This window comes from Coregonus lavaretus (assembly GCF_964263955.1).
Source record: "Coregonus lavaretus genome assembly, contig: SUPER_35_unloc_1, whole genome shotgun sequence".
In the NCBI taxonomy this organism is placed as follows: domain Eukaryota; kingdom Metazoa; phylum Chordata; class Actinopteri; order Salmoniformes; family Salmonidae; genus Coregonus; species Coregonus lavaretus.
The window spans coordinates 4,559,363-4,572,542 of NW_028167181.1; the positions used below are offsets into that span (position 1 = coordinate 4,559,363).

General features: G+C 43.3%; 2 protein-coding genes across 2 annotated transcripts in view; both read left to right on the forward strand.

Annotated features, from left to right (window-relative positions):
* The window catches only part of gprin3b (GPRIN family member 3b), a 263,036-nt gene that overhangs the window by 13,297 nt on the left and 236,559 nt on the right, over positions 1-13,180 (forward strand). The window lies entirely within an intron of this gene.
* The window catches only part of LOC311109965 (type II inositol 3,4-bisphosphate 4-phosphatase-like), a gene marked incomplete at its 5' end in the record, with an annotated part of 72,655 nt that continues 66,512 nt past the window's right edge, over positions 7,038-13,180 (forward strand). The window contains one exon of the mRNA XM_084188480.1: positions 7,038-7,188. Within this exon, the coding sequence (XP_084044606.1) occupies positions 7,038-7,188 (151 nt within the window). The remainder of the gene's footprint in view (positions 7,189-13,180) is intronic.

Genomic DNA, 13,180 nt, shown 5'->3' on the forward strand with positions numbered 1-13,180 from the left:
ATCACGCCCCCCACACACTCACAACCAGACAGTCATCTCAGTTGCTGATTGAAGGGGCTGCCATAGTGAAGTGCATCACCAACCTATTTTGTCGTGGCACGATCTTTGGGAGGAGCTGTATTGAATTTGGACAGACGCTTTTTCTACGTGTGTAGTGTTACAAAGCATCCCCTCATCCTCTCCCTCCATCTTCCTTCAAAGTTCCGCATCTCTCTCTCTCCTCTCTCTCTCTCCATCTCTCTGTCCATAGATCACGACCAGCAGCAATCGACTCACCGGCCTTAATGCTGACTCCCTCACCCCGGCCTTAATTAGCTGGTGTTTCAATATTTAATGTCCCCCTTGCCCCCCGTGTCCCTGCGACTGGTTCCCATTTGAAAGTGCAGATTAGATGAGGCCATAGGCGGTGGGTGTTAAACACAGGAGGAGATTCATTGTGATGACAAGACTGTAAGAGAGAGAGATGAGAGAAACAGAGAGGGAGGGAGGGAGGGAGGGGAAACAGTGAGAAAAAATACCTCTCACTCTGCCATAGTAACTAGCAGCCTGTATTATTCAGTCAGGGTTCAGTATTAATATCACATTCTATACCGTATGTCCTGTCTAATACCACTACCCAGAATCCAATCTGGCCCTCTGTCATGACCACAGTCTTTTGGTTCCAGGTAGAACCCTTTTGGTTCCAGGTAGAACCATTTTGTGTTCCATGTAGAACAGAGGGTTCTACCTGGAACCAAAAAGGATTCTACCTGGAACCAAAAGACTGTGGTCTTTTTCTAAGAGTGTAGACTACTAGAGAGGAACCCTTGGGGCACCCCTGATGTGTCTAAGAGACATATAGAGTATAGGAGCTGGTAGAGGCTTGAAGGGAACAGTGGTGCAACGTGTAAAGAACTCAGAGGACTCTGAAATAACATTGGTCGGCTTTAGAGAGAGAGGGGTTTCATGTCTGCACCACCACCAATGCATTCAAATGCAGAAAAAACCTGTTTGAAACGGAAAGGCTGTTTTGTTATGTTGTAAAATGAGTGCTGGTGTTCTCCTCCCTGGCAGGAAAATAAATCTAGGGAGTGGAATTGAAACTGAGTTTTATTTAAGAGTTATTAATCTTAGGGTTTGGAAAATGAAATCCCTGCCTTAAAAATAGGTATAGGCTATTTGACTTGCAGATGATAATTGATTTAGATGAAAATAAATTGTGCGAGGCCCAGAAACTTAATTAAACTGAGAGCCCGTGTTCATCAACAGTTGGCCAGTCTATCATCATCTAACATTAATGTGTCAGTGCGTTTTAAGAAATCAAATGATGCTCTAGCGGTGGAAAAGATAAGAGTCTACATTCTATCTTGGTGAGGGAATTTCTCTGAATGTCACTGTTGTGTCGCGTCATACGATTCTGTTATATTCTCACGGGGCATTTTTCCCATCTCTTTGGAAATTCCTCTAAAATCGGCACTACAGAAACGTTCTTTGAGCTTAACTGCCAACCACATTTCGGCGTGGTGCTTTGACTGTGTGTTAGTTAGAGTCTATATCAAGACTCCCTCTAGCTCTCCCGATAAAATGTCCCCCTCAGAAGCATAGCTAAAATGTGTTAAACCTCCTGCTATGACCCAGTTAGCTCCACACACACACACACACACACACACACACACACACACATAAATTACATACGTACATACATACATACATACATACATACATACATACATACATACATACATACATACATACAAAGACTCCTCTCAGCTACAGAGAAGAGTTCTGTAGCCTAGATGCAGCTTGTGCACAAGCCATTACATTTACCAATACAAATCACCAATAATTCCCTGTAGGATCTTTAGACGCACATCAGACACACTCAGACTCCATCTTATCATGGGGATCAGTGTCTGTGTTAATTGCTGTTTACTGATTGTATTTTGAGATTGGTAAGTATGTAATTATGAATCTCTTTTAGGAGCTGATGATGTTAGCCATGCTTAGCGGTTACCTATTCTCCTTAGATGTAACACTAGGGTTGATACTGGAGCACTGGGTGATGTAATGAATCATATCAAGCTTTATGTCCTCCCTCTATGAGGATGTCATATAAACACATCTCTTTCTCTCTCTCTCTCTCTCTCTCTCTCTCTCTCTCTCTCTCTCTCTCTCTCTCTCTCTCTCTCTCTCTCTCTCTCTCTCTCTCTCCTCCCCTCTGAAGTCTCTTTATCACTGACCTCTGAACAGCTCTTATTGCGCCTTCCCAGTACTGCGCCAGTCGTTTTGTCTCTCTCCCTGATCCCAGAACAGCTCTTATAGCGCCTCCCCAGTACTGCTCCCGTTGTTTTGTTTACTCAATGTTGTATTAAATCACAGGCAGCGCTATAGTAAGGAACTTCCTCTGATGTCCTCCGCTGCTCAGGCCCCTGTGGAATATATGTCCTACATTACTTCGCATTGTTGGGGCGCGTTGTAGGAAAATATGTTTGGAAGGATTGAGGTGTGTGTGTGTGTGTGTGCACATGTGTGTGCGCGTGTATGTGTGTGTGTGTGTGTGTGCACGTGTGTGTGTGTGTGTGTCTGTGCATGTGCGTGTGTGTGTGTGCGTGTGTGTGTGTGTTCCCTGGTTCACATGTATAATTTCTGTCTTCATATCCCTCTCCCTCTTCCACTCCAGCATACTCCATCACTGTGGAGCATTATACATGCAGGCCATAGCATTTTATAGCGGCTGATCATTGACCACCCTGCCATTCCACACACAAACAAACGTATGTAACCTTTCACATGTTGAAAGTCACACACAGGTGCACACACTTGCACACACTCACGCACACACTCACTTACGCACACACACACAAACACACACACACTAAGGTCACCCTGGCTGTCTTCATTAGAGACTGCTTTATTACGGCTGACAGATGTTCCTATAAATCATTGGTCCCCCAGTGGACAGAGGCTCCACATCTAACCCAGCACTGCTCCACACACATACACGCACTCACACACGCACACTGCAGCAACACTCTCTCTCCCTCTCTCTCTCCCTCTCTCTGTCTCTCCCTCTCTCTCTCCCTCACTCTGTCTCTCCCTCTCTCTCTCCCTCTCTCTGTCTCTCCCTCTCTCTAGATAGGACTCTTTACCTCTGGGTCTGTGCTGGGGGTGAGGAAAATATCCCCCACATTGACACACACCACGCATCCAATAAAGCGATTTTAGCAACTGGAAAAACTGCTATATAAATCCAATCCATTCTTGATGCACTAAAATGATGTACGGCTGATGTATTGAAAGTCCTGCAGCAGGGTTGATATACTGACCTGTAGTTGTGGGACTTTTATTAGTATTGTTGTGAACGGATGTTATTCTGGTGAGTAGTGTGCAGTGAGGTGTGAGTGAGGTTGGAGGGTAGTTGCAATGGAAGCATCCTCCATGGCAGTTGTCCAGTTGTAGTAAAGGGGCTTTCTCCCCCTTGGCTTGAAATGTAGAGCAACTGAGAGAATATCTCATCCACCCACTAGAAATGACCCACAACCAACAAAAAATGCAAGACATTATTTAAAATCATTATAGAGTGTATAATATCTTAAATAATTGAATTTAGTTATCTTAAATAATGATATGCTCCTTCAAAAATCATTCTATTCAATTCTATGTAAATGTGCTGCCAAGGAGAGATAAGAAGCTTCCTTTACACCCCACTGGGCACGGGGCGGCAGGTAGCTTAGTGGTTAAGAGCGTTGTGCCAGTAACCGAAAGGTCGCTGGTTCTAATCCCCGAGCCGACTAGGTGAAAAATCTGTCGATGTGCCCTTGAGCAAGGCACTTAACCCTAATTGCTCATGTAAGTCGCTCTGGATAAGAGCGTCTGCTAAATGACAAAAAAAAAAAAAAACATCTATTCCATGTTGGTTCAACGTCATTTAATTGAAATGACGTGGAAACAACATTGATTCAACCAGTGTGTGCCCAGTGGGAGTACAGTATGTCACCATTTGTTTCTTTCTTTCTTTCCCAAAGGGAAGAATTGGAGGGAATGTATAGGCCTAAGTCCTTATCTCCTAGAGATAGATGAGGTATTTAAAGTGACTGGTTACCACAGTGAATGTGTCTCACTGTCTAATCAGACTGTAGCTGAATCCAAGAGGCCTTTATATGATGAGGTAATTCCAACCATTCAATCTCTATGGAGATTAAGCAAAATTGAAGCACTTCCTCTATGAAACTCATTAACCCTGACCCCAAAGTTATTGTGAAGAAACCGCTGGTATCGCTTCCACATTGTATGCAAATCTGTCCTAAAGTTATTTTTAATCTCCGATCGGCGATTAGGAGCGTGTGACTGAAGACGTAGGTCGTTATTGAGCGGCCTAATCCGTAATGACCAAATGGCGAGCGTGAATAATTGCGGTTGCCAAACTGTCCCTTATCATTATCGCCCCCTCAGATGATATAAAGATTCCTCAACTCTCCTGCAGTCGACTCTGATTAAAAGTCCTCTGTCGGTCAGAGGAGGAGGAGGAGCGCCGTGTGCTGACTGACTTTCCTGTCTCGCCGGATGTTGCCTGTAGCTGAGGGTTGATTCTCACACACTCCATCATCCTTCATCCTTCATCGTCCTTCATGGTATAATTACCATTAAAACAAGATAGCCTCACTTTGACACACTGTAAATAACAGCAACTCGCACCTGTACAGCAGTGGAGGCTGGTGAGGGGAGGACGGCTCATAATAATGGCTGGAACGCAGTGAATGGAATGGCGTCAAACGCATGAAAACCATGCGTTTGATGTTGTTGATACCTTTCCACATATTCCGCTCCAGCCATTACCACGTGCCCGTCCTCCCCAATTAAGTTGCCACCAACCTCCTGTGCTGTACAGTACTGTAACACAGGTTGAGTCCCAAATGACACCCCATCCCACTCATAGTAGGGCCCTGGTCAAAAGTAGTGTACTATATAAGGGATAGGGTGCCATTTCAGACACCGTGCTGTTGTATGTGAGTGTGCTACTGCCTATATCCTAGGCCCAGGGTTTCTATGGTAACACTAACCACTGCACCACAGGATCATAAGATCTAACACCCTAAAGTAGACCTTGGGGAGCCAAATAGATAACAGCTATGGTGTAACTCACACTTCACCTAATAAAACATTATCTGATAATACATTGTACTGTTCTGTGCTGTATAGATATTTAATAATATGCCTTGTGTGGTGAAATTAATCTCTCCACAGAGACCATTTTCGTAATCTTCTTGACAATCATTCTGATCTGTGCTGATCTCTGTTAGTGTTTATGACTAGTTGTAAATGGCCCTCTTCTGCTTGCTGTAATATCTCTCTGGCTGGTGCTATTATCAATCTTTACATAGTGAAGTGCTTATCTCAGCACTTTGAAACTCCGCTCTACAAACCAATGACTGTATATATGAATGGACAAAGCCATTGATCACGTGACACCATTCATTCCTATGTGAAGACTCAATAGTGCATTGAAGCCAAGTGAAGTCTGTTAAGATGGCTTCTCATGGAGACATAATATGCACAGTTTGAGCTATTCCAGGAAGTGCTGCTCCCTCTCATTGAGTAACTGAAGCTGAAGGCCGACCGGAGTACTGCGTGCTGCTATTAGCAACTAAATTATCCTTATAACTTCTTCTGTGTGCGATTGTAAAATAATCAGTTTAAAAACATACATCTGGTGTATTAGAAGCAATTTTTGGTATTTACACAAAGATTGACCATGAAGATCGCCATTTTTCCATTCACTATAATGGGGGATCCTGTTTTCTGCTAACAATGCCTGAAGTTTCCATGGAATCAATGAGAGGGGGTAGTCATTCTCCCATGCTACAAACACACTGGCAGCACTACAGCCAGGCAGCATGAGCCAGTCTGTCTGTACAGAGAGCCATTAGAAATATGCAAGGAAGTGTCCAAAATTGCATCCTAGTCCCTACAAAGTGCACTACTTTTGACCAGGGCACATAGAGCTCTAGTCAAAAGTACTGTACTATTTGGGGAATAGAGTGCCATTTTAGATGCATCCTAGGAAGGGACCCCTGATTCCAAAAGGCAGGATTACGAGACTGTTTCTAGCACATTAGCCATTAGTTAACAAATGGTGATTGATTGCCAGGTAGCCCTCTGTGGGACTCCTATGGGCATAGATGACTAAAGAGTAGCGTCCCGTAAGCCTAGTCCCCATCATTCCTTTTACTTTAATCAAATTCATCCCTAATGCTAAGTGCTTTGGCACTTAAGCCACATTAAAGGGTTTAACCATAGCCCAGAAGTGCTCTGTACTACATCAATCAATTAGTAAGCTTGACGATAATTGCAGTGCACTGCGTGACGGGCCCGCTCCACTTATAATAGCTGAGGTTGAGATAGTAAATGTTTTGAAATGAGAGCAAGGGTCAAGTGTTGGTATGAGTAGGGACAAAGTTAATGCTATAAACAAGCCTTGCATAAACCCAGGTCATATACCATAGTCCCCTCAAACTCAACTCTGGACCTCGAAGCCAGTTCCACTGCGTTTCTTTTCCATTGTCCCCCTCTAATCAGGCACTGATTTAGACCTGGGACACCAGGTGGGTGCAATTAATTATCAGGTGGAACAGAAAACCAGCAGGCTCCGGACCTCATAGGGTCAGAGTTGAATACCCCTTCTATAGGCTATACTGTACAACAGTGTGTATAACGGTTCTGTAGTAGCCTACAACAGGCTAAGTTATAGGTGAGAGGTTAAAAATGTACAATTGCCCCTACTGAAGCTATGTATCATAATGGTTTTATTTGAGACTCAAAATGACTTCAACTCATTTACCCTATGCACACAAAAACACCTTTTACAGCTCATTTCCAAAAATCATAAACAGTCAAAAACACTCCGCACAGACACGCTCCATATCCCTTGTCCAGGTTCAGGTGAGTCCAAGGTACAGCCAGTCTACCAAAGGTCGAACCAGACCATGAGACGCTGGTGCACCAGAGGCAAAGCACATTTGCTCCACACCTGCACATCTCCACCACTGTGAACAGAGAGCATGGAGGAAGACCTAAAGGAGAGACCCAAGTCCAGGGGTCTGAGTACCCTGGAGAAGAGCCTGTCACTACTGTTTGTAGCTCTGACTGGCGCCTGCATCGGACTGGTGGTCATCTACTTCACTGACAAGAACAACGTCTCCACTGATGGAGGTGAGTACTGTACCACCTGCATGTTTAAATTGAGATACCTAGTCAGTTACACAACTGAATGCATTCAACCGAAATGTGTCTTCCGCATTTAACCCAACCCCTCTGAATCAGAGAGGTGCGGGGGGCTGCCTTGATCGACATCCACGTCATTGGTGCCCGGGGAGCAGTTGTTGTTGGTGGTTAACTGCCTTGCGCAAGGGAAGAACGGCAGATTTTTCCACCTTTTCGGCTCGGGGGTTCGAACCAGCAACCTTTCGGTTACTAGCCCAATGCTCTTAACTGCTATGCTACCTGGTAGTAGGCTGCTATAGGCTTTAAACACATTCATGTAGGCCAGATGATTAGTACCACTGCATATATTTTAAACACTTAGGAGTTGTACTATCCCTCTAAACTTCATCACTGTCAAGGAGGTGTGTGAGTACTAAACTTTAAACACTTAGGATTGTACTATCCCTCTAAACTTCATCACTGTCAAGGAGGTGTGTGAGTACTAAACTTTAAACACTTAGGAGTTGTACTATCGCTCTAAACCTCATCACCGTCAAGGAGGTGTGTGAGTACTAAACTTTAAACACTTCAAATGTCTCTTACACTCTTTCAAAATGAAAGTTCATAGCTCTACTCACACCAGAGAGTTCAACGCCTTTCAGCAGGACTATGAAACAGTGATTTATGGACCCTTATGATTTATGGACCATTATACATTTACCGTAATATCAGACTTTGCTAAGCGTCTGGGGAGTGGGTGGGTAATGGCTGTTGGATGGTGGTGAGTTTGCTGACAAGAAGATGAAAAGTGATGTTTTGTTGTCTATTTGGATTCACTTTCTATCACTGTACATTTGTGCTCTTAATGTATCTGTCTCTGACAGATGTTTATTTATTTATGATTAAGCCACACGTTCATATCAGCAATAAATGACAAGTGTAGGCATTCATTGCTACAGTAATAATGGCATTGAATACTTCTGGCATTGAATGTGCATCCATTCTGGGTACAGGGCTAGATAGAGAGTTACAGTATATTCTAGGGGGGTTCTGTATCTTTGTGGTTCCTCTGTGATGTGAGTCACAGTGACGTCCCCTGCCACTGGCTGAACAGTGTGGCAGACAGACAGTCTGTGCTGAGACCCTGCTGTGGAGGAACAGAACGACAACAAAAGGCAAAGGTTCCACTAACGTTGAGGAAACGTCTATAGACAAACCTCCTGCGAACCGTTAGGGAAAGTCTGAAAGTCTAATTGGTCCCCTTGGACACTAGTTTGGCTGACGGACATGTCGTCTGACCAATCCAACCAATTGGCTAAGACAGATGACTGGTGTTGCTCACTCGCTGTCACTGGTTTGTGACTGTCATGGCTATTGAGTGTGTCAGGTGATTTATACATGTTTGATTGATTTGGCTACTGATGCACTGATGCAGTTCCAAGCACTGTTATGGATTGCTGGACGTATTTTTATATAGTGTCACTGTGTCACCATAGAAAGTATGACAGTTAAAATGTGATATAAAATGCATATTGTTTTGGCTTCTGACAATGTATCATATTAAGACGTATCTTGGTGCGTTTTTACAGTTTTGTGCTGGTTCCCCAAAAATACAGCCATCCCCACCCCCAATTGTTTTATTTAAATCAACTAAAAATCTATGATGTTATTAACACTGTCCCATGCTACCATGGCTCGGTTAGACAAATGGCACATCAGTCATATCGTACCTCAGAATAATGGCTGTCATCCATCTGTATGAGGGAGACCGCCTTAAGAGACAGGACTGACTCCAGAGACAGCACTCACACAATACACTGGTCTGGTATAATGGAAATACTCTCACTCTCTTTTTCTCTATTTCTCTCTCTCTCACACACACACACACTCTCTCTCTCTCTCTCTCTCTCTCTCTCGCTCTCTCTCTCTCTCACACACACACACTCTCTCTCTCTCTCTCTCTCTCTCGCTCTCTCTCTCTCTCACACACACACACTCTCTCTCTCTCTCTCTCTCTCTCTCTCGCTCTCTCTCTCTCTCTCTCTCTCTCTCTCTCTCTCTCTCTCTCTTCTCTCTCTCTCTCTCTCTCTCTCTTTCTCTCTACCCCTCTCTCTCTCTCTCTCTCTCTCTCTCTCGCTCGCTCTCTCCTTCTATCTCCTTTCTCCTTTTATTTGTCCTCACAAAATCCCTTATTCAATAAACCTTGCCCAGGCATAATGTCTGCAATTTGAAGTTAATGGTCGTACAGTGGCTTGCGAAAGTATTCACCCGCCTTGGTATTTTTCCTATTTTGTTGCCTTACAACCTGGAATTAAAATTGATTTTTGGGGGGTTTGTATCATTTGATTTACACAACACTTAGGAGCCACTTTGAAGATGCAAAATATTTGTTATTGTGAAACAAACAAGAAATAAGACAAAACAACAGAAACTTGAGCATGCATAACTATTCATGAGAGGTGTTGGGTTTGCGCCAGACATAGCGTTTCCTTGATGGCCAAAAAGCTCAATTTTAGTCTCTTCTGACCAGAGTACCTTCTTCCATATGTTTGGGGAGTCTCCCACATGCCTTTTGGCGAACACCAAATGTGTTTGCTTATTTTTTTATTTAAGCAATGGCTTAAGCAAAGCAGTCATCAAGGCAAAGGGTGGCTACTTGGAATATTCTCAATATAAAATATATTTTCATTTGTTTAACACTTTTTTGGTTACTACGTGATTCCATATGTGTTATTTCATAGTTTTGATGTCTTCACTGTTATTCTACAATGTAGAAAATAGTAAAAATAAAGAAAAACCCTTAAATGAGTAGGTGTGTCCAAACTTTTGACTGGTACTGTACATATAGATAGATATATAGATATATAACATAGATACACTACTAGTCAACATATAGATACATATACATTATATATGTGTCTACATTATCTATGTGTGTACAAAACAGGAACACGTACTCTTTCCATGACATTGACTGACCAGGTGAATCCAAGTGAAAGCTATGATCCCTTATTGACGTCACTTGTTAAATCCACTTCAATCAGTGTAGATGAAGGGGAGGATTTTTAAGCCTTGCAACAATTGAGACATGAATTGTGTATGTTTGCCATTCAGAGGGTGAATGGGCAAGACAAATTATTTAAGTGCCTTTGAACGGGGTATGGTAGTAGGTGCCAGGCGCACCGGTTTGAGTGTGTCAAGAACTGCAACGATGCTGGGTTTTTCAAGCTCTACAGTTTTTTGTGTGTATCAAGAATGGTCCACCGCCCAAAGGACATCCAGCCAACTTGACACAACTGTGGGAAGCATTGGAGTCAACATGGGCCAGCATCCCTGTGGAACGCTTTCGACACCTTGTGGAGTCCATGCCCCGATGAATTGAGGCTGTTCTGAGGGCAATAGGCAGTGCAACTCAATATTAGGAAGGTGTTCCTCAGTGTATATTTGTGTATATAATATTAAAAACTTGTATTGTATTGGTCGTATAGGGCAGTTCCTGACCATGTTTTTGATCAATGGCCATACCATTGTATGAGGGTATGTTATTGCTGCAATTACCAACAGAGATAACCTGTTGTAACATAGACTGGTTAGACCATAGACTATAGATTTGCACCTGTGTTCAGTGGGACTGGTGAAGCAGTCCTTAATTCTAATTATCATATTAATGTAAGTAGTGCCACTATATCATCAAACAATTTGTCCCAAACGGATGTTCAATAATGACATTGTGTTACCCTTCCATGCTATACATAACAGCCCAATAACAATAGCAAGGGTTATAATCAAAACAAATGATTCTGCCGGTAGACATTGTTTTTCCAGAAGAGGTGGCGATATTACCCACAGCTGTTCCCCTGCATCTGTCACATCAGCAAGCTAGGGGAACACGAATGTTGATGTAATCAATTGTGTGTGTGTGTTTGCGTGTGTGCGTGTGTGCGTGTGTGTGTGTGTGTGTGTGTGTGTGTGTGTGTGTGTGTGTGTGTGGGACAAGAGGTCAATTCGGGATGCGGGGTCCTCAGGCACTCAAGGGCCGTCAGGGGAGTTCACCAGCATGAATCACCCCAGTAGCTACGACAACGGCAAGAGCTGCAGCTGGCACATCACTGTGGACCCAGGCATGGTAAGGATAGCTGAAGCACAATGCCACACATTCAAAACACAAACACTTTTATACAGTAACCTATTTTTCTTTCACTGTGCTCTTACCTACACACAAATACACTGAACAAAAAATATAAATGCAACATGTAACCAATTTCAAAGATTATACTGAGTTACACTTCATATAAGGATCTCAGTCAATTGAAATAAATTCATTAGGCCCTAATCTATGGATTTCACACTTTTCTTTAAAGTAGGGGCGTGGATCAGAAAACCAGTTAGTATCTGGTGTGACCACCATTTGCCTCATGCAGCGCAACACATCTCCTTCACATAGAGTTAATCAGGCTGTTGATTGTGGCCTGTGGAATGTTGTCGCACTCCTCTTCAATGGCTGTGTGAAGTTGCAGGATATTGAAGCGAACTGGAACACGCTTGTCGTAGACGTCGATCCAGAGCACCTCAAACATGCACAATGGGTGACATGTCTGGTGAGTATGCAGGCCATGGAAGAACTGGGACATTTTCAGCTTCCAGGAATTGTGTACAGATCCTTGCGACATGGGGCCGTGCATTATCATGCTGAAACATGAGGTGATGGTGGCAGATGAATGGCATGATAATGGGCCTCAGGATCTCGTCACGATATCTCTGTGCATTGAAATTGGCATTGATAAAATGAATTTGTGTTCGTTGTCTGTAGCTTATGCCTTCCCATACCATAACCACACCGCCACCATGGGGCACTCTGTTCACAACATTGACATCATAAAACCGCTCGCCCACACAACGCCATATATGCTGTTTGCCATCTGCCCGGTACAGTTGAAACCAGGATTCGTCCGTGAAGAGCACACTTCTCCAGCGTGCCAGTGGCTATCATAGGTGAGCATTTGCTGAACTGAGGACGACGAGCACGCAGATGAGCTTCCCTGAGACGTTTCATACAGCTTGCGTAGAAATTCTTCGGTTGTGCAAACCCACAGTTTCATCAGCTGTCCGGGTGGCTGGTCTCAGACGATCCCGCAGGTGAAGAAGCCGGATGTGGAGTTACTGGGCTGGAGTAGAGAAATTAACATTAAATTATCTGGCAACAGCTCTGGTGGACATTCCTGTAGTCAGCATGCCAATTGCACACTCCCTCAGAACTTGAGACATCGGTGGCATTGTGTTGTGTGACAAATCTGTTGCTTTTTATTGTCCTCAGCACAAGGTGCACCTGTGTAATGATCATGCTGTTTAATCAGTTTCTTGATATGCCACACCTATCAGGTGGATGGATTATCTTGGCAAAGGAGAAATGCTCACTAACAGGGATGTAAACAAATTTGTGCACCAAATTTGAGAGAAATAAGCTTTTTGTGCGTATGGAACATTTCTTGGATCTTTTATTTCAGCTCATGAAACATGGGACCAACAGTTTACATGTTGTGTTTATATTTTTGTTCAGTATACATGTCAAAACACAACTAAGTCTCATAGGCTCTGTTCAAATGTCAATGAATAGCCTCCCTCCCTTTCTTTCTTTCTTTCTTTCTTTCTTTCTTTCTTTCTTTCTTTCTTTCTTTCTTTCTTTCTTTCTTTCTTTCTTTCTTTCTTTCTTTCTTTCTTTCTTTCTTTCTTTCTTTCTTTCTTCCTTCCTTTCTTTCTCTTCCTTCCTTAATTGAAGTAGTCACTGGTTGGATCATTGACTACCTCATGGAAGAGAGAAAGGAAGAATGGATGCATTTTTAAGAATTCAAAACTTTCATGAAAGCCTCATGTCCTTTCCGTGACGACCACTGATCTGACAGGAGCTGATGGGTGGAAGTAACACACCAGACACCTTTCCATGCCCTGTCCTTTCACCCATCAGTGCACATACAGAGGAGAAGAGGACACAAGGATAGGAGGC